The following is a 22,096-nucleotide window of genomic DNA, read 5'->3' as shown; positions in this document are numbered from 1 at the left end:
CAGATCTGTCCTAGCAACAGATTTCCCAATATTTAAATGTATTTACTCTGACTTCTTATGTTCAATCTTCGAAGGGCCATGTGCCTTCCAGAGCAAATGATGGTGGTTGGAATATGAAGGGGAAGTCACGTTGGGCTAGTGGAATTCCTTGTGGTAATGGGATGACCAAGGTAGCTCTTTAACATGGATGTTGCATGTTTACTGATAAGGTCTACGGGAACCAACTAATTAAAATGTTTAAAATTTAAAATCTAGCGGGTCAGCGCCTTGCATTTCGTCAAGTCAGTCTCCAGTCCCTATGCATTTTGTGGCTCAGTTTTCTTAATTTGCTAAATGAAATCCCATCCTAACTGGCCAACTTGGAATATGTAAGAATTGATTTTGTATCCTGACAGTAAACTACTGTTTATTAACTTCTGATGCCTTAGAATCTCAAGGAGACAACTACCAAGTTTCCTTCCCCAGTACCCTATTCCAGATCTATTAAGGAGATGTGTGGAAAAGAAAATGGACATACTGATTTTTCAGCCAAGTCTTGGAGAGGTAGGATGATACTGCTGTAGCATAGATAACATACATAGCTCAGAGGCAGCTGAAGGGTGGGCTATAATTGCCTATAAATACGTGTTTTCATTGTGTTCTTAGTTTCTCCAAGCTTTATTCATTTCAGTAGAGGAGTTTTTGGGAAGGGGGATGTTTGTTGCTATTGTTAAACAATATTGAGCCAGAAATCCTTGCTGATCTACTGCAAATCACCCAGAGATATAGCAGTAGATCAGATCGACTTTCTGCCCACCCCAGCATTAAATGACCAGCTTACCCCCATTTGTTATACAGTTGACATCTTAAACTTGTTGTGCCCAGTCAGTACTTGGCTGTTGGACTGCCTTGGATTCTCTATAAATACTGCCTTGACTTCCATGATGAACGGAAGGAAATATAGATGTGGTAAATAAAGAGACTTTAAGAAGTGCTTGCAGAATTGATGTGCGTTGTGAGTTCCTCAAAAGCAATGTTTTCTTACATTGAGTTCACAGCTCCACAGCCCTTCATTGGTATTTGAGGGCTCTTGTGGTTCTGTAATACATAAATGATGTGATACAAAGCTTCTTTCTTTTCAGGCTCTGACTCTAGCTAATTATAAAGCAAAATTTTCTGCTCTGCTGTGGCTGGAGGAAATCTATGAAGAGATGGAAATCAAAGAATTATCTATGTGTGGAGTCACCTTGGAAAAGAATGGAAATTTGTTGGTACTTCGGGTGCCAGGAGTTGCAGAGGGCCGCCCTTCTTTATGTATAGGTGTGGAATTTTCTATTGTCTTAAACAGTGTTGATATTGCTCTGTCAGCAGAACACTGATCTGAACAGCATTAAGTGGTCCTGCCAATACCTTTTGGCAGGGCTCAGACCTAGTAAAGTACTTTTGTTTCTTATATCTTTTTTAACCAAAAACCTACAGAAAATATACATATAAACATAAGCCCTTTTTCATTTTAAAGTGCATCTCCTTTCATCAGAGATCTCAGATATGTATCGCCTATCTGTTTTCATTTATTTCCAAATATGACAGAAAAATTCAGAAACAGCAGAATAAGTAGGGTATATAAAGCTCCATAGCAGTGTCCTTAAAGTCCTGACAAATACAGTGGTACCTTGAGTTACAAATGCCTCAGGTTACAAACGCTTCAGGTTACAAACTCCGCTAACCTGGAAGAGTTGCCTCAAGTTGAGAACTTTGCCCCAGGATGAGAACGGAAATTGTGTGCTGGCGGCGCTGTGGCAGCAAGAGGCCCCATTAGCGAAAGCACGCCTCTAGTTAAGAACAGTTTCAGATTAAGAACAGACCTCTGGAACAAATTAAGTTCATAACTAGAGGTACCACTGTAGCTGGGTTTGAAAATCACAAATCCTAATCATCTTTCATAAAAATGTTACAGTGGTACCTCGTGTTAAGTACTTAATGGGGCCTCCTGCTGCTGCCGTGCCACCGGAGCACAATTTCTGTTCTCATCCTGAAGCAAAGTTCTTAACCTGAGGTACTATTTCTGGGTTGGCGGAGTCTGTAACCTGAATCGTATGTAACCCAAGGTACCACTGTATTTCACAATAGCACTATGCTGATCATTCTCAGTAATAGATCTTTTCTTTCAGTCTCCTGTGTACAGGATAACCACCAAATTGCTATAATTTGTACAGGACCAATGAAATAATTTATATCTTCTAATTCAGGTGACAGAGTAATATTAAAGACCCAAGATTATTCAGAGCCCATAGTCCACTACATTGCATTTGTCACTGAGGTAAGCTCCCCATATCTTTTGCTTTATTTGGCTTTTGTCCTGTTTCGTTGTTTTTTTAACACTGATGCCCTATCCATGTTTATTGAGAAGTAAGTGGGACCTACCCCCAGGTAAGCATTTATAGCATGACAGCCTAAGATTTTGAAAGGAAACAAAAGTACAAGAAATACTTTGTTAATGGTATTCCTTGGAATTATTTTATATCTAAATTCTTAGATATGTTCAGTGCTTCTAATCTCTGAATTTCAACAGTTAAATGCAATTTCTGTTAAATCATTTTCTCAAAAGCTTAAAAGTTCCTATAGCATAGAACACCCTCCCATCAGATGTCAAGGAGATGAGTAACTATATAACCTTTAGAAGACATCTGAAGGTAGCCCTGTATATGAAAGCTTTTAATGTTACTATATATATATATATATATATATATATTTGCTTTCGTAGATTTTCACGGGTACAGGAATGCAGGTTTTGGTGTCTTCGGGTGTCTTCCCGTGTAAGAGTTGGGGTGTCTAGGCGACGTTTCGACGAGGTCTCACTCGTCATCTTCAGGCTGGTGCTTTCGGCTTCTTGTTACTAGAACAGAGCAGGATCTCAGTGTTTGAGTTCCTATAAATACTGTTGAGGGGGTGTGGTGTATAGCCTCCAACGTTCTGGGCAGAGAGGGAGTTCCCAGGTTAGTGTGCCTTTTCTTCTTTTGTTCCTTAATTACTTGAGGGATATCTTGAGTGATTTCTTGAGTGATATTCTGAGTACCACTTAGGAGGGTCATTAGGTAATCTAATGACTTCTTCTTTTTTGACGGCATTCTTGTGTTCTGCGATACGTGCATTTATTCGTCTGTTTGTTTGTTTGTCCAATGTACGTAACAGACGAATAAATGCACGTATCGCAGAACACAAGAATGCCGTCAAAAAAGAAGAAAAAACTTCCTCTCTTTACCAACACATGAAAGAAACAGGACACGAAATTAATTTTGCAGATTCCAAATTGCTCTTTAACATGGAACATCACCACAAGAGAATAATCATGGAAGCCATCGAGATAGAGAAACACCCTCACAACATGAACAAGCGTGACGACACGTCCCGCCTGCCAGACATCTGGAAATTAGCCCTCCCCACAAAAACCGACACCAGAACCAGAGGCACACAGAACGCCATCTCCAATCAACCACACCAGACCCAAACCCAGACCCTCTCCACAGATAAATTACAGACACCATCCAGTAGCCAAACCATAGTGGCACCTCCGGATACTGCACCCCCCTGCAATCCCAACACAGATCTGGCTGGCACAGGGCACAAAACCACAGCTCGCCCCTATACACGAAGCCAAGCCAGAGCACAACTAAGTGCAGTACAGCCATCTTCTCAGAAAAACTCTTTACAAGCTCAAGAGGTCAAGACACGAAAGCTTTAGCAACTAATCCACACCTAATGACCCTCCTAAGTGGTACTCAGAATATCACTCAAGAAATCACTCAAGATATCCCTCAAGTAATTAATGAACAAAAGAAGAAAAGGCACAATAACCTGGGAACTTCCTCTCTGCCCAGAACGTTGGAGGCTATACACCACACCCCCTCAACAGTATTTATAGGAACTCAAACACTGAGATCCTGCTCTGTTCTAGTAACAAGAAGCCGAAAGCACCAGCCTGAAGATGACGAGTGAGACCTCGTCGAAACGTCGCCTAGACACCCCAACTCTTACACGGGAAGATACCCGAAGACACCAAAACCTGCATTCCTGTACCCGTGAAAATCTACGAAAGCAAATATATATATATATATATATATATATATATATATATATATATATATATATATATATATATATAGTGTGTGTGTGTGTGTGTGTGTGTGTGTTGAAAGCCACCCAGTCAGATGGGTGAGGTACAAATAATTATTTATTTTTATCATCGTCATCATACCATGTTAAGAGTTCTGTCAGTGCTACAACATAATAAATAATTGTTTGTGGTCTTTTTTCCTTTCTGTATACAGATTCATGATGAAGAGGTTACTCTGAAGCTTAACCCAGAGTTCGAACAGGCATATAATTCTGAACCTATGGATGTGGAATTTACTGTTAGCAGGTATGCTTTTTCTTAAAATTGTATTTCAATTCATTATGAAGCAAAAGGGCACACATTCTTCACGCAACTCGGAAAAATGCTGAATAATATATTTCAGAGTCACAGTTTTTTATAGGTGTTAATGTGCATTGACTTAATATAACTAGCTAGCTTATGAAACTAGTATTTTCTTATTGTAAATATCACAGCAGCCCTAAAGTATATTAGGTATGTCACGTATATTGATTATGGATACTATTGTGGTCTCTTACTAGTAATCTGATCTGTTGACAGGACCACCAGCCGAAGATGCCATTTTGCAGTAGAACAAGCCATACATTTAGGACAAAAAGGTGGGATATTTGTGTCATCTCACATATCAGATCAGTTTTCCTACATTACCATATGCTGCTGCTGCTGCTGCTGCTGCTGCTACTGCTGCTGCTACTACTACTACTACTACTAATAATAATAATAATAATAATAATAAATTAACTAATTATTATTTGTACCCCGCCCATCTGGCTGGGCTTCCCCAGCCACTCTGGGCGGCTTCCAACAAAGATTAAAAATACATTTAAATGTCACACATTGAAAGCTTCCCTGAACAGGGCTGCCTTCAGATGTCTTCTAAATGTCAGGTAGTTGTTTATCTCTTTGACATCTGGTAGGACGGTGTTCCACAGGGCGGGTGCCACTACCAAAAAGGCTCTCTGCCTGGTTCCCTGTAGCTTTGCTTCTTGCAGTGAGGGAACCGCCAGAAGGCCCTAGGCGCTGGACCTCAGTGTCCAGGCAGAAAAATGGGGGTGGAGACGCTCTTTCAGGTATACTGATGTGTCTAGGGGCAGTTTTTTGGTGTAGAACTGGAGTTGAGGTTTGAAGTTGCAAGTCTTTGTGTCCACAGGGGAGTAACTAATACACTTTGGAGAGAGTGTTACTGTTAGAATTTTTGCTGACTTTGTAACTTGGATTCCCCCCGCCCCAGAGGGCTACTTCAGCTGAAAAAGGGTTAGGCTGAGGGAAGACACTATTGAAATTCTGATCCTTAAAAGACTGCAAGACTAAATCCTGTTGACATCTTCTACTGTCAGTTTCTATTAAGCAATTCAGTGGATCAAATTCTTATTCAGAATTATACACCATTCCCGTTTCTCTCTCCTTCCTGTTCTTTCCCAAGTTTTATTTCCATATCAGGTCACTGTGCAATCTCCACAAGTTGTCAAGCAGTGGCGTGATTCAGAATGTCTTTCCGATGCACAAAAGCAAAACATCACAGAAGAAGATGAGGTATGCCTTTGCCATCCATTTATTATCTGCTTTACAACAAGCTATTTACTACCAAATGGTGTGGCAATCTGTAAAGTTAAGATGTATAAGAGAACCTAATTTTGTTCCTTTGCCACTATAAATAGTCTACTTGCCAACATTTTACACTTGGATATTGACGTCAGAATGTCATTTGGGATGTTCGATACAATAGTTTGTTCTCTGTCTTGAAAATGCGAACTGAAGAACTGTGAAGTTAATGACTCATACATGTTTTTCTCCATAGCAACTTCACATCTTCACCATCTATGTCTTCTGCCCTTTATAATGCCTCCATTGTAGTTTTCCCTATAGATGAGTACCAAAGGACCTGCCAAAGGAAACTGATGCAGATTCCTCCTATGCTAGAGCAGCCATAGGGAACCTCCAGCCCCCAGGCCAGTAGTCCTAATTTGACCTATGACGCTGTTTCCATGCACGCCTGATGTCAGGTGTGGGGCGGGTAATATTCAAGAGTGTTAGTGTGCACTTCCAATTCCTCCTCTGCAAGCAGGGGTTGCACTCCACACTTCTTAAATTTTGGTGCAAGTGCCACTGGGATCCGCTCCCAAGTGGAACCAATCCCTGTCCCAAGGGGGGGTTTGAATTAAAATTAAGCCCCACCCACCTATCAAAGTGGGGTGGCAGAGACCTCAGGGTCCCGCCTACCAAGCAAATCCTTTTCCTTACCCCTTCATCCCAGCGGGCTTTTTGCATTGTTGCATCCAAGTACACCGAACACTCTTCTGTAAACATTGCCCAGACTGGGGTTGGTAGAGTTGGTGTGCTATACTCCTAAATCCCTGGTGGGAAAAATATTCAAAACAGAGAAACCTGGAGTTTGGCTGCATGTTTGCATAGCTCTTTTGAATAGCTGCATGAGTAAGCTGGGTAGTTACATGCACTGTCTGGCCTCTACAGCTCTGGTGAATTTCTATTAAATCTTTATTGGCTTTTTCATGCCCTGTTTTTCTCCTTCCATCATAAACTTTAAACTTTGCTTACCAGAATGGGAAAGGCCCAGAGTGGCTGTATCTGAAGGTTAAGTATGGACATCTTTCCCCTCTTCCAAATTAAGCAACTAATCTCTCTCTTCCTCCCAATAAGTTTAGTTAAGTCAGGGACAGCATGAGGAGAAAAGTTCATTGTCTTCTCTCTTCACATTTTAAGAACTCTTTTCCAAACATTTTTCAAATGTTTTTCTAAGCAGTGTTGTATATGCAAACTGTTTGAAGTCTCTTTGGAATTTACACAGGAATAAGCTGTGCCTGAAATTATTAAGTCATGACTTGCATAGAATTATGAAATCTAAAATTTGAACAGATGCTACTATTTTTTAAATACTGTATATTTAAATACTGTTGGATCTTCTCTTTTGCTACTTGCAGGATAAGAGGGCACAAAATGGCAATGAAAGAAGGATGCCAAAAGACGAGGGAGCTATCATTTCTGACGTGGTGACTATTGCCACACAAACACGTTAGTATAAGAATATTGTAAATAATAGAAAAACTTTTTAAATACTGACTTTTTTTTTTGCAAGCCAGAGAAAAACACTTTTTAATATACACAATTTTGAATGTAGTAAATGGAACTTCAGTATCCAGTAGAAGAAACTGTGATTTCTTCAATCCCATGCTGAATGAGCATCAGAAACTAGCAGTGAAAAGGATTCTTAGTGGTGAATGTCGTCCAACTCCTTACATTCTCTTTGGACCACCAGGAACTGGTAAAACTGTCACAGTGATTGAAGCAATTTTGCAGGTAACAGTTAGCAACAATATATTTGGGTTTCAACACTGCCACTTTAAAGAATTTTAACTTTGTCAACTACAGTCGTACCTTGGAAGTCGAATGGAATCCGTTTGACTTCCAAAATATTCAGTGCGGCTTCTTATTGGCTGCAGGAAATTCCTGCAGCCAATCTGAATCCCCGACAGACGTTCAGCTTCCAAAAATACTTTGCAAACAGGAACGTCACTTCAGGGTTTGTAGCGTTTAGGGGCCAAAATGTTTGAGAACTAAGCTGTTCGAAAATCAAGGTACGGCTGTATTTGTCTAACAATGAATTAGCTTTGAGGTGCATTCCCATTGCTTGAGAAGGTAGAAAGAGAGAACCAAGGCATTGTCTGCAATAGAGTTCTACCACAAGTAATTTCTGATTTGCGGGTAGCATGACCTGCCCTGTCTACACTGTATCCTCTGGGCGTGAGACTCAACACAGTGATGTTGCTCTAATGTATTGAAGGGGAGCAACTTCATGTGTTTCAGAATGGAAACCTTTTATGGCGGATCAATATAAAAAGGGAAAACCCTAATTTGATGCGTAGCCAGTATTCCCAAGCCATGGTAACCCTTAGTTAATGGTTTGCTTTGGATGTAGAGATTGCTTGTGCTTTGCATCTCCCCTAGCACAAGTGTGAACAATAAGCTACAAAGCAAACCACAATTCCCAGGTTGGACGCAACACTAAGCCAAAAATCATGCTTTGTTGCTCATACTAAGAGAGGAACGAAGCAGGAACCATATATGCATTCACAGTGAACCGTTAACTGATTTACCATGGCATGTGAATGCAGCTGTAATTGGTGGATAATAGAGATATTTTGAAGGCAGCAGCATTCCTATCTTTGTCCCTCTTCAAGAAGATTTCATAATAACATGGATTTTGGAACTTGAGTGAATAGGGGGAAATCACTATTACAAATGTTGGTCTTTGTTTATTAAATGGCAGCTGACTTATGAATAAAGAAAAAATAGCAAAACAATTCTGTTCAGTATTTTTAACAATTTGTGATTTATTTATTTTTAATTAAAACTTTAGATACATTACACCATACCAGACAGCCGAATACTGGTCTGCGCGCCATCAAACAGTGCATCAGATCTAGTTTGTTCACGACTTCATGACAGCAACTTGTTAAAGCCAGGAGTTATGGTTAGAGTTAACGCTTCCAGCAGAAATGAAGAGGTAAATTTTATTTAAAAGCTTGATGTACCCTATGTGACTTCATTGTATCTTAATTGCATTATGAGGTAGATCATGCATTTAAAAGCTCAGCATTGGCTATGTACAATAAGTTTGTTTAGTATGAATTCATTGCTGTTTTTCTCCCTTTATTTGTACTGAGCAATGCTTAGCAACATAGAAAGCTTCCTTATATGGAGTCAAGACATTTGGTCCCATATAGTTCAGAATTTTTGACTCGCAGTCAGTAAAACTTCACAGAAACAAACACAAATTATTGGCATCTGCTTTGGTTTTGGCATACAGTAAGTCCGCAGCTTACACAGGGGTTACCTTCCAGGGATTGCGCCTAAATCCAAAATTCCATATAGTCAAAACCCATTGAGTGCAACTGCAGGTAGGATTGCCAAAGTCATTTTTCACAGAATCTTGCCCCCTTTTAAAGATTTTTTTGCCACTCACATAAAGGTGAATGCTCACAAGTTAAATGTACGTAAGTTGCAGGCTTACTGTACTGCCTTCTGTGTACATGAGCTATACGCTGTACATTTACCCTGTGATAAAAATACTGAATGCCCAATTCCTGGTTTTGTGTTGATAGACTCTCAGTGATGTGATAAAGCTTTACAGCAAAGACGGAGAAGACATTTGGAAAGCATCTCGATTCAGGATCATTATAGTGACATGCAGCAGTGCAGGAATGTTCTACCAAATAGGAATAAGGTATTGCAAATGCATGTTTTTGTGAAACATTCAGAACAAGACAGGGGTGTAAAGATGCCCCAAGTAGTCACCTGAACCAATAAAAATGAGGAAATTCAAAAACAACCATCATTCTGTGGTCTTTATTCATAATGAGTCATTGAATGTTTTAACGTGTCATTTTAACTATCAAAAAATTCCATGAAACTCACTGAGTGACCTTGTCACCCACTGCTTCTCCTGGCAAAAGTTTTCCCATTTCCTCTTCATGAATGTGAAAGAGGAGGAGAGGGGAGCACATGAGCCCCACGGATTGTAAAGGAGCAAAAGAAGGGATTGCACAAGCCTCAAGTCTTCCACAGTTTGTTCACATATCAGCATGTTAGGTGATTATGTATATTCACTTTATTGTAACGTGAAGCAGCCCCAAGGCAGCCTGTTGAATCTTGTACAAATTGATAATCAAAGGCTTTAACTGGATTGAAACACTATTCATTCACAAGTATTGTATTTCTGTTTTTTTAAATAATTGCTTTGGTACCAGCACAGGATGGCAGAACGTGCAACAAGCCAGCAATTTCAACTTTTGTTCTATTAACTCTAGGCTTGGACACTTTACACATGCATTTTTGGATGAAGCAGGACAGGCCAGTGAACCAGAAAGCCTCATTCCACTGGGGCTGATTTCAGAAGTCAGTGGGCAGGTGTGTACGTTTCTACCGCCTTCGTTGGGTTGAGCCTCTTTCCTTTCCTTTGAGAGTCGTGAGATAAAGTTTCTAGAAAGAAGAAAATATAACATTTTTGGAAGATTTTGTCATATGCTGCTGGTGCATATGATATTAAGGATGTGCTTATACAAAAGCACTCGCTGCATGCAACTACGTCATTTCTTCCTTTGCACAAGCTGCAAAGCTTGATTGTGACTTCCAGGCTTATTTGCTGGCAAAAACAGGAGCAAAGGGGATGCATGAATCTCATGCTTCTTAAGACAAGATTTGATAGTGTGAACATGCTCTAAATGGCAATATGCTTGATTTTTAATTGTCATCTTGTTGCAATATTGTAGTTATCAAACACTGTTAAAGCTTAGTAAGGTAATACGCCACATGGTCACAAATTAATGTTCATGTTTATTCCAGCATCTCCAGCTAAGAAAACAAAAGGAAGAGAGGAATTCTTGAGAAGGGCTGGGAAAGATATTGGCCTGAGCAGGAGGAATGACTGAACTGGCTCTTCTTCCATATTGCACATTATTGTTCTCGATATATCTTTCCATAGCATCCAGACAGAAGATTTCAGTGACTTAACTGTAGGCAGGAGAATTGTGGACCCATTTAACAAATGCTGCCTTTTTGCAAACGTTTCTAGGTGGCTGTCAAAACAATAACATAACAGCAATAGGCAGTACAATACAGCAGTAAAATCTTGAAACCAGTAGACATTAAAACAATTAATTCAAATTTAGGGAGAAACAAATTACCCATAAACTCAGTTATTCCACTAAGCCTGAAGGACTGCCCGGTGCTTCCTAGACCCATATGCTCAATAATGGAAATTCATAATTGGAAGCCATCACTGGAAAGAAAAAGAAAAACCCTCCCTCTAGTAGCCACCCATCTAATTTCAGAATATGTGAGTACCCAAAAGAATGGCTTCAGACAAAGATCTTAACTGCTCAGCAGGTTAATTTGAAGAAGGGTGTTACTTCAGTTACTTGGGACTCATGCCATTTTAGGGCTTTAAAGGTGAAAACCAGCACTGGAGTATGGAAACAAAATACTGTCCCACTAGCCAGTGAAGCACACTTAGTACTGGCATGATATGCTCAGAGAGTTCATTCCCACTTAATAGTCCAGCTGTCGTGTTTTAGACCAGCTGTACAGTGGTACCTCGCAAGACGGAAAACTCGCTAGACGAAAGAGTTTTCCGTTTTGGAGGTGCTTCGCAAAACGAATCTCCTATGGGCTTGCTTCGCAAGACGAAAATGTCTTGCGAGTTCCTGCGGGTTTTTTTCCTCCCCCCCCCTTTTCTAAGCCGCTAAGCTGCTTATCAGCTGATCCGATCAGCCGATAAGCCGCTAAAAGCTGCTAATAGCGCTAATCCCCTAATCCGTCAATGGGCTTGCTTCGCAAGACGAAAAAACCGCTAGACAAAGAGAATCACAGAACGGATTCTTTTCGTCTTGCGAGGCACCACTGTAGTTTCCGAATGTGCCATACTGTATATGCAGTGCATTGCAGTAAATCAGTCTAGCTGCGCCTTTCAAATCCAGTCTAGCTGTGCCTTTCAAGCTGGCCCATTTAGCTCTCACCAACCAGAGCTGATAGAAGACAGTCCAAGCTTTTGCTGCCTACCTGAGCATCTAGCAGCAGTGCTGGACCACACAGTACCCCCCCACCCCTCTCCAACTGTGAACGCTGGCCTTAAGAGAGGATTGGGGATCTAGAGCAGACTGAATACCACTTCCCTAGACTGATAGACCATTCATCAACAGCACCTCTTTTTAAAAAATATATATTTAGCCTCACTTTGCTAGCCTTCCTACAGCCCATTACTGACTCCAGGTATCTGTTTGGGGCATCATCAGGTCCTCCTTGGACAGCTGTAAAAGCAGAGTGAGCTGGAAGCCACCTGCATGTTGATGGCACACTACTCCAAGATCCCCTGAACATGTTTTGTAAATACATTGCATGAAAAAGTTACATTAGAACTTGATTTTAAGTTTCCCTTTTTAAAATAATAATAATAAACAATTGTATTTACAGATAGTCCTTTCAGGTGATCCGATGCAGCTAGGTCCAGTAATAAAATCCAGGCTCGCTTCAGTTTATGGATTGCACATTTCCCTGCTGGAGAGACTGATGAGTCGCCCTCTATATCAGAGAGATGAGAAGGCTTTTGGTGCTACTGAATCATACAATCCTCTGTTGGTAAGTTAGTTGGGGAATGATGTTAACCGCTCAGTCTCTGAAGTTATTCAGTACAGCAGTCAACCAGTAGTTTTGCTGATACCAAAAGAATACAAAGCAAATGTTATGAATACCAGATAAAACCATGTTTCATCAGAACTTGCCACCCTCATAATACTTGCTTGTATTTATAGGTGGTGGTGTCTGCAGGTGTATTGAAACTAGCATACTGCCCGAAGATAAAATTCATATTTCTTGTCCCTCCCACTTTTGCCTCTGGCCCTGCCCACCACTAGCACATGACCCCGGAAGGCTGCCCAGATGAAACGCAGCCCTCGACCTAAAAAAGATTCTCCACTCTGGTGTATCGTATATAATCTTGTATCTCTTCATTAAATGCAAGCTGCTGTCTTCTAGGCAATTTCTTCACCTCTCAACAGATATTATATAGCAGATCTAAAATACAGTACAAGTTATAACATTGACTCCAGTGGCCTTTTCAAACAGGTGTAATCAGCAAGTAGCATCACATCTTTAACGTTGGAAACATTTGGGACTCCCCAGCCTAGTGAGTCAGTGACATCGTGTACGATTGGGGACATTGATGGAATTTGTCTTGGGGAACTCAAGTTTCTTCTCTCTGCAAAGAATGTGGCCTGCACAGCTCCTGTTCCAGTCTTAATACATGGGCTGGCAAAGATCAACACAAACTGAGCCAATCTGTACATCTAAACTAGGGACATGGGTGGCACTGTGGTCTAAACCACTGAGCCTTTTGGGCTTGCTGATCAGAAGGCCAGCAGTTTGAATCCATGCGATGGGGCGAGCTCCCATTGCTCTGTCCCAGCTTCTGCCAACCTAGCAGTTTGAAAACATACCAGTGTGAGTAGATAAATATTTACCACTGTGGTGGGAAAGTAAACAGCATTTCTGTATGCTCTGGCACTCGTCATGGTGCTCTATTGTGCCAGAAGCAGTTTAGTCGCATGACAGAAAGCTGTGGACAAACTCCAGCTCCCTCGGCCTGAAGCGAGATGAGCAGCACACCCCATAGTTGCCTTTGACTGGACTTAGCCCTCCAGGGCTCCTTTACCTTACCTTGCATCTAAAACTACAGACATATTCCCAGTGAAGTCCATCAGGAAGCCGCTTCCAGAAGTGACATTCTTTGAAACGTGGCAAAACTGGCCCCATGTACCAATAAGCGTTTGCTTCAGATAATAATGTATAGCCCCCTGTTTTGGATTTTACTTTCTTTGCTTGCAGATTACAAAGCTTGTGAAGAATTACAGGTCACATGCTGCACTGCTCACATTGCCATCTAGACTCTTTTACCATAAGGAGTTGGAAGTGTGTGCTGATCCTTCTGTTACAAACTCTTTGTTGGGATGGAACAAGCTGCCAAGGAAAGGTTTCCCCCTGGTTTTTCATGGAATGAGAGTACGTAAAACATGTTTGTATCCAAAGAGAGGTTGGCAAAACTTAGGGTCTAGGCATGGGCATAGCTGGGGAGGGCAGCTGCCCCCCTAAATCAAGTAAACGAAATACTTAGAAATTGAAGAAAGATTTTGACAGATTTTTAAGTAAAAACAAAAAGATTCCAATTTTGTTGAAATAATTGACTTTTTCTGGTAAATAATAATAATGCCTTAATTAATTAATATGAAAATGCATTTGTTTGGTGATAACCACATTAAAGTCACTTTTATTATCAAAATGGTTATCATGAGAATAAAACAGGCTATCAGACTTTCAGAAAAATAAATATAAAGTGCATTGTTGACGGTTTTCTTTTCCCACCTCCCAATTGCCAGGGCACTGAAACACGTGAAGGCTACAATCCTTCTTGGTTCAATCCTACAGAAGCAGTCCAAGTAATGTTTTATTGTTGCCTTGTTGCTAAAAGCATCTACCATTCAGTGTCACAGAAAGATATTGGAGTGATTACGCCTTATCAAAAGCAGGTATGGCTTCATGCTATGGATTTCTATTGTGCCTATGCTATTCTTTGTTTTTTGTCTGTTCTTCGTTTTCTTTTTGTATGGAATGTTGTGGGTACATGTTTTGGTTGTTACCTGGGGTGGTATTGTCAGCTTACCCTAAGAGGTTCTAAAAGCCATGTTGTAGGATGGCAGTCACAACTATTAAAAAAACAGTTAGAAGGTACATCTCAATCATCATCATCTTCATCATATTTGCTATTTATAACTCATCTGGCTGGGGACATAAGTCTACTAACATTGCTGAAGTTATTAGAATATTTCCCCCAGACAACAAAGTGTACGTTAGAGATGGGTGAATCTTGTCAATTTTGGTTTCTTTCGGTTTCTTATTTTTCTAGTATTTAAGTTCAACATTTCCTCATCAAATTGTGATTTGCCCATACAACAAAAAGTCCCCATGAGAATTCAAAAGAATTTTAGAGTTCATCCTTCTGGACCGTCTTGAGGAGCTGGGGGCACTGTGATACAGTGGTTCCGCTCCTTCCTCCTGGGCCGTGTTCAGAAAGTGGGGGGGGGGATGAGTGTTCAGACCCCTGGGCTCTCACTTGTGGGGTGACTCAGGGTTCTGTCCTCTCCCCCATGCTTTTCAACATCTACATGCAGCCGCTGGGAGAGATCATCAGGGGGTTTGGGCTGGGTGTTCATCAGTATGCGGATGATACCCAGCTCTACCTCTCTTTTAAATCAGAACCAGTGAAGGCGGTGAAGGTCCTGTGTGAGTGTCTGGAGGCGGTTGGAGGATGGATGGCGGCTAACAGATTGAGGTTGAATCCTGACAAGTACTGTTTTGGGGGGACAGGAGGAGGGCAGGTGTGGAGGATTCCCTGGTCCTGAATGGGGTAACTGTGCCCCTGAAGGACCAGGTGCGCAGCCTGGGAGTCATTTTGGACTCACAGCTGTCCATTGAGGCACAGGTCAAATCTGTGTCCAGGGCAGCTTTTTACCAGCTCCATCTGGTACATAGGCTGAGACTCTATCTGCCTGCGGACTGCCTCGCCAGAGTGGTGCATGCTCTGGTTATCTCCCGCTTGGACTACTGCAATGCGCTCTATGTGGGGCTACCTTTGAAGGTGACCCGGAAACTACAACTAATCCAGAATGTGGCAGCTAGACTGGTGACTGGGAGCGGCCGCTGAGACCATATAACACCAGTCTTGAATGACCTACATTGGCTCCCAATACGTTTCTGAGCACAATTCAAAGTGTTGGTGCTGACCTTTAAAGCCCTAAACGGCCTTGGTCCAGTATATCTGAAGGAGCGTCTCCACCCCCATTGTTCTACCCGGACACTGAGGTCCAGCACCGAGGGCCTTCTGGCGGTTCCCTCACTGCGAGAAGCCAAGTTACAGGGAACCAGGCAGAGGGCCTTCTCGGTAGTAGCGCCCTCCCTGTGGAATGCCCTCCCACCAGATGTCAAAGAGAACAACAACTACCAGACTTATAGAAGACATCTGAAGGCAGCCCTGTTTTGATGTAGTACAGTATTTTAATATTTTTTTTGGAAGCCGCCCAGAGTGGCTGGGGAAGCCCAGCCAGATGGGCGGGGTATAAATAATAAATTATTATTATTATTATTATTATTATTATTATTATTATTATTATTATTATTATTATTATTACTACTACTATTACTATTACTATTATTTTGACTAATATACACATTTTTGTCTCACATGCTGATTTTTGTAAGCAATTTGCCCTCCTGTAGTGCATTTGTGCGTGTTATTTTCTCTAATAAATGCATTTTTAGGCACACTTCCCCTAAGGTGCATGTTTGTGTACCCACTATAGAGTTGGAGAACTGCACGTTTTGAAGGATTGCAGTGTTTTGGTTCACATATTATTTGAGAAACTGAAAATTGGATAGATTTACATCACAATGTGAGCTAACTTTTGCCACTTCCCAAATTTATCTTCTTCCACCAGCAGGATCGTTTCCTGGATCTCAATCTCCTCCATGAACATAAAGAAAACTTTTCATTTGCAGAAGCCTTGTTGAGATTCAAGGCAATATGTATATTCTTTACTACATCACACATATAGCTTATAATTTTGAAAGATGCAAGAGTGGATTTAGTAAAGCATTACATAGGCAACAGGATATTTTCACAAAAAGCCACCTAAATTTACAGTTCTCCCTTACGTTATGTGTTTAGCTTTGGGGAGGTTAACCTTTTTTGGCCTCTGGTCCATATTCAGAGTTGGATTTCAGGAACTGAATTTCTTGCTCATCTGTTTAATGCCAGTTGTGTTGAATGCCATAACGGAAATGTAATTGTCATACTGTCTCTTCTTTAGGTAGAAAAAATCAGAATTCTCTTGCGCAGTGTGGATTTAGCGGACATCAAAGTGGGTTCTGTAGAGGAGTTTCAAGGGCAAGAATTCCTAGTGATCATCCTATCAACAGTATGTAGTGAGATGCTATTTGTGTGTCTGAAACACCCAAGTATTGGTCACATTCTCAAGAGCTGCGAGTGGAAGCAACAAAACAATGCAAAAATAGGTGGCATTACTCTTAATGATCAGCAGAGATTTTAGATAGGCATGTCCTCTGCAAGTTTGCTCAGAAATGAGTCCTACTTGTTCAGTGACACTTACTCCCAGGATGCTTACTCCCAGGAAAGTGTGCAGCTGGTCAGAGCTAGAGAGTGAATCCACAGTCCAAAGCATTGGCAGCTCACACTGGCCAGGGCAGAACTTGTGTTTGGGAGAACAGGATTGTGCTCTGTTATATTTTTAAAAATGGCAGCCGTGTTATTGTAACAGATCTACTGCTAGCTCCAATTAAACTTAGCAGATCCCACCGCTAACTGCCTCAATTAAACCTGTAGTGAACCTACCGCTTGGTACAACGACTAATTAAATTTCTAAATTACCACATGTTATCTTTTGGAATTCTTGTTTTAGAGAAAACTTAAGTGATTTGGAGTCTTAAGCAGAAATTGAACAAATTTGAAAGGTTTTATTTGCAAAACAAAGTTAGTAAAAACAGGGATGGGTCTGGAGTTCTGTTCTTTCAGGAAACAGTTAACTTATTAATTACGCTAAGTTTAAGATGTCAGAGGCATTAAAGTCGTAAATGCACAACTTTTCTTAAATGTCAGTTGCTAAAAATCAGGATTTACACTTCCGGTAGATGTTCAGTTTTCTAGAAGAGATGGTAAAATGCTTAACTCAGTTTCTGTTATTTCACTCTCACGCCTTTACTTAGTTATGACAGGTGTTAGAGTAAAATACTTTTGACACAGCACAGCTTTCTTCACAGCTTAATATTTTGGTTCACGAGCAAAGGGCACTTTTTGTCAATTACCCAACCTCTTAATCCTACTCCTGCCTGAGGCATTTCCAAATAGTGTAACAGACCCTGGGGATCACTACACCCCTTTTAACTGGTTTTGGGAGTCTTTTCCTTCTAGAAGATCTCTCTGCTTCTGGCTAGAATGAGACTCAGGTAATCTCTATTCCCACAGCTTCTACCTCTCCTGGCTCACATTCAGCCCACCAGTTAACTCCTGTCTGTATACCTTCCCCAGACACTCAACCTGGTCTTCTTGTCTAAGCTGCGAGGCTCTTTCCTCTTCCTATGGATAGTCTCCTCAATGTGGATGTTCCACTCAGATCAGAACTACTTCTCCCTCAGTCAAATCCTCTCCTAATCCCTACCTTGCATCTCAAATCAGGCCCTCTGTCTGTCCCCATCTAACTTTCTCCCTCTGAAAATGCTCCTTTTATTCCCCCTCCCAAAGTGCTGCTCCACCCCCTTTGACTAGCTATCTTGGTAGCCAAGTAGAGAGAGGTTCCAGCACTCTGTTGGGATTTCTGAGGGACTATATCACCCAACTGGTCTGGCTCTGCTGTCCGTCACACACGCTGTAATCATAGGCCCTTGCATCCTAGATCCCCTCCAGTAGTTATGGAATGAGCATTATAGACTTTTGAACTTCTAGCTGGGACCTGCTGCAACTGCTCCAGCCAATCACAGCAGTCTCAGATGTTGCACAGCTAATGCATTGTGGTGGTACAGCATCTCTTAGGGTTGCCTCCTAACACAAGGCAACATAGTTGGACCTTGCATAGAGTATGTGTGTGGGTGTATATATGGACGCACACACAAACATATAACTTCTGTAGAATTACCTTTGCAGGATTTAATGTTTCTGCTTTCTTCCAGGTTCGGTCAAACGAAACTTCATTTGCTGATGAAAAACAACTCTTAGGTTTCCTTACTAATTCAAAGCGCTTTAATGTGGCAATTACCAGACCCAAGGCATTGCTCATTATAGTGGGGAATCCTCATGTGCTTGTCAGAGTAAGGCTTGCTTGCTTGCTTGCTATCTGCCAATGCAAAATGTTGAATTCATGCTTGCTTCAGTTAAAACTGTTTAATTTCAGAGCGGAATGGCAGGTTGCCTGTGGCTATCTGTAGTATAAATACTGTAAAATTTACGTGCAAGGGCTTTTCATTTAGAATACATTCACGCCTGCTTATGTGTTCCAGCTTTTCTACTTCAGGCAATATTAACCCATGAGAGAGTGAAAAGGGTCATAATGATATTGAATAAGTGGTGAATTCAGCTATGTTGAAGATGGAACAGCCTGGGATGCAACAATAATTTCTTGACTGAAGCCAAAAGAACCCAGATTTTTCAGTAGAAATGTAACACAATAATTTGATTTGATTTTGATTTAATATTTCTATTCCGCATTTCCAACAACATATGTCGAGCTCAAAGCAGTTCACAGTGACCACAAAAGCACTGAAACAACGACAACATTACAATCACTATATTATCAAACACAATAACGTTTAAATAAAGCAAGCAGCAACAAATTTATCGATTCAGTAAAGTCATAGTAATTCAAAATATCAGAAAATATCAAAAATCATCCTTCAAAATGATTAATATGATTCAATAAAGCATTAGCTAAGAAGAAAGGAAGTTTCCATTATGGCATAAATATTAATGATGAGTGGTTTTCATTCTTGGTGTATTTCATATTTGTAACTTTTGTAGTAAGTTGCAAACTTAAAGCTACAACAATGGAAGCATAAATTAAAACAACAGTTAAAATATAAATATGGCTAAATCACATAAGCTAAGAAACCCCACACATAATAAACTCTTCAAACACCTCACTTTAATAGCTGTTTGTATAGGGTTGTGGTCTAAACCACTTAGCCTCTTGGGCATGCTGATCAGAAGGTCGGCAGTTCAAATCCCCGCAACAGGGTGAGCTCCCGTTGCTCGGTCCCAGCTTCTGCCAACCTAGCAGTTCGAAAGCACACCAAAAAGTGCAAGTAGATAAATAGGTACCGCTCTGGCAGGAAGGTAAACGGTGTTTCCGTGCACTGCTCTAGTTTCGCCAGAAGCGGATTAGTCATGCTGGCCACATGACCCGGAAAAAATGTCTGCAGACAAACGTTGGCTCCCTCAGCCTGTAAAGTGAGATGAGTGCTGCAACCCCAGAGTCATCTGCGACTGGACATAACTGTCAGGGGTCCTTTACCTTTGCTTTTTTAAAGTAACATGCTCATTAAAAATAGACTACCCAAAGAAACCATCCCTTCTTGCCGAGCCTGCTCACTTGTCTGCATGAAATTCCTGGTAGTCTACTAGCAAGCAAGTTTAAACACAAGGCTGTGTTAGAATACGTTTGCTGCAGTCCAGCTCGTACAATAGCATCCTATGTTTCCTAACAACAGTTTTATGTGAAAGTCAGCTACCAAGAATGTTCTAAAGATATTCTTCTTTAGGCATGCTGTTTTCAAATACTGTAAAGTTATAAATTGGTTGCAGGGTTACTTTTGTTAAAATTCATATTCATAAATTCTGCAGTTGTTAACAATCTTTTAATTATTATTTGCTCAGGATGCCTGCTTTAGTGCTCTATTGGAATACAGTTTGACAAATGGAGCTTACATTGGCTGTGACTTACCACAGGAACTACAAAATCTAAATCAGTGAGTGTCTTTTCAGCACTTGTGAAAGGAGGGAGGGAGGGAGGGATAAATCAGCAGTAGCTCTTTATCCCAAAATCTGCTTTTAAGGAAATAATGATAAATCTGCCACTGGTGTTACCATATCTGAAAAAGCATGTGATAAAAATGCATGTTGTGTGTAGGAAATACGGAGTTAAAATGTTCAGCTCACAGTCTTAAACTATAAAACTGTAGCATATTAACAGAATAGGAAAAACAATAATTTACTGCTATTTGCCAGGAACAGATGAGCTTAGAGCAGTGAGACATGTGAAAGTACTGTCTTTTAAAGATGTGAGGAACAAATTATTCAGAATTTGGTGTGGATGTCAACATACAGTACTTGGGTATCACATGTAGATACTGCTACATGTGATGAACGTATGTACTTAACATTTTATGCCAGTTTAACTATCCTGATATCCTCAGAGGATTCTGGGAATTTTAAAAAATAATGCTGAAAGAAAGTAGCATAGCCCCTTCCTAGAACTGTGATTCCCAGTTTTTTGTGGGAAATAGGAAACGACTACTAAACTAAGGGTGGTATTCAACTTAGGTTTACTTAGAGTGGACCCACTGAAATTAACAAACATGACAAAACTAGGTCCTTTAATTTTAGTAGGTTGATTCTGAGTGAAACTTAGCTGAATACCACCATTCTATGTATGCAATTTAGATACCCTATGTTGTCTTTGGTTGTTGAAACGATTCCCAGTGCTCTTGATCTGGTTGTTCAACTAAAAGTGCTATCAATAACAGTGCTATTTCATTACCTGTCTTGCTTGGTTAATCCACAGGTCTGAGTAATTAAAAAGATTTGCTGCACTACCGACTAAATCTTCCTGACCATGTGCCGATCTGCCCGAAGTTTGGTTAAATAGAAAGCCAGCACTTCCCTGGCAGGTTAAGAACTTTGTATTGAAAGCCCTGTAAACAGATGTATCTTAAAATAGGATACAAATGTTTATTTCAAAGTTGCTGTATTTTTACATGGCGTTAAATATCACTAATTTGAATAAAGTTTTCTGCATGTTGGCTGTCTTGTGGGACTTGTATATATGGAAATAAGAATGATAGTAAGATACTTTGTTCACCGTTTAAAGGTATAGTGCCAACTTTATGATGTAGTTTAAGCTGCACCCCATCCTTCTGCAGATATTGGTAGCATATTTCTCTCGCACGAGTTCCTCCCTAATCTACTACCCCTCCTTGCTTTCCGTTTCTTCCTTCCTTTAGGAAGCAGAATGGCAAGCAACTCCCCAACAGATTCCCTACATGTGATTAATAAGCTTACCTCTCAGTGGGGTCCTGCCTCTTATCCTGAGAATTAATGGAACCCCCACCACCTTTTCAGTGGAATTTGATTTCCCCTGGGGATCTTAAAAGCCCAATCAGCAAAACCACCTACCTCCTTTGTCCACTAGGATTTATTGCCTTGGTTCTGGCAGCATTTGTGCAATGCTTGAATATGTTTTGCCTTTTAAGTAGAGCTGCTTAAATGTTTTGACAACTTCTAACAGTACTAGTATCCTTGCCTAAAATAAATGGGAGGGGGGGGAGAGGTTGATTTATTCATTGTCATTCTGGCTGCTACAGCAGCTCTCTATATAAAATACCACAATGGTGGTTTACAAGCAATAAAGCAATCAACAATAATAAATTACAAAAATCCTTAAACAGTTTACAGTTAGGTTAAAAGGTGAAACAATAGTCATAAAATCCAAATGATATGAATAACAATTCTCTGATACAAAGTTTCATAAATTCAGGCTGAACATAAAAGAGAAGATTTGCATCATTAACTCCTCATCATATTTATAGGTGGGGAGGGGCACAAAAACCATTCTCAGT

At 40.6% G+C, this 22,096-nt stretch overlaps 1 protein-coding gene across 1 annotated transcript in view; it reads left to right on the top strand.

The window, feature by feature from the left end:
• Window positions 1–21,280, top strand: part of MOV10L1 (Mov10 like RNA helicase 1) — a 39,061-nt gene extending 17,781 nt beyond the window's left edge. Inside the window, exons 10-27 of the mRNA XM_081211487.1 lie at window positions 429–543; window positions 1,122–1,299; window positions 2,229–2,299; window positions 4,308–4,399; window positions 4,673–4,731; window positions 5,556–5,665; window positions 7,072–7,162; window positions 7,269–7,447; window positions 8,508–8,654; window positions 9,253–9,374; window positions 9,958–10,057; window positions 12,119–12,283; window positions 13,529–13,702; window positions 14,077–14,226; window positions 16,564–16,671; window positions 18,437–18,574; window positions 20,136–20,227; window positions 21,043–21,280. Of these exons, the coding sequence (XP_081067613.1) occupies window positions 429–543; window positions 1,122–1,299; window positions 2,229–2,299; window positions 4,308–4,399; window positions 4,673–4,731; window positions 5,556–5,665; window positions 7,072–7,162; window positions 7,269–7,447; window positions 8,508–8,654; window positions 9,253–9,374; window positions 9,958–10,057; window positions 12,119–12,283; window positions 13,529–13,702; window positions 14,077–14,226; window positions 16,564–16,671; window positions 18,437–18,574; window positions 20,136–20,227; window positions 21,043–21,052 (2,101 nt within the window). The 3' untranslated portion in view covers window positions 21,053–21,280. The remainder of the gene's footprint in view (window positions 1–428; window positions 544–1,121; window positions 1,300–2,228; window positions 2,300–4,307; window positions 4,400–4,672; window positions 4,732–5,555; window positions 5,666–7,071; window positions 7,163–7,268; window positions 7,448–8,507; window positions 8,655–9,252; window positions 9,375–9,957; window positions 10,058–12,118; window positions 12,284–13,528; window positions 13,703–14,076; window positions 14,227–16,563; window positions 16,672–18,436; window positions 18,575–20,135; window positions 20,228–21,042) is intronic.
• The last annotated feature ends 816 nt before the right edge of the window (window positions 21,281–22,096 follow it).

This window comes from Podarcis bocagei (genome assembly GCF_964188305.1).
Source record: "Podarcis bocagei genome assembly, chromosome: 10".
In the NCBI taxonomy this organism is placed as follows: Eukaryota; Metazoa; Chordata; class Lepidosauria; order Squamata; family Lacertidae; genus Podarcis; species Podarcis bocagei.
The sequence above is the reverse complement of the archived record's forward strand: the minus strand, read 5'-3'. Positions and strand labels throughout refer to the sequence as shown.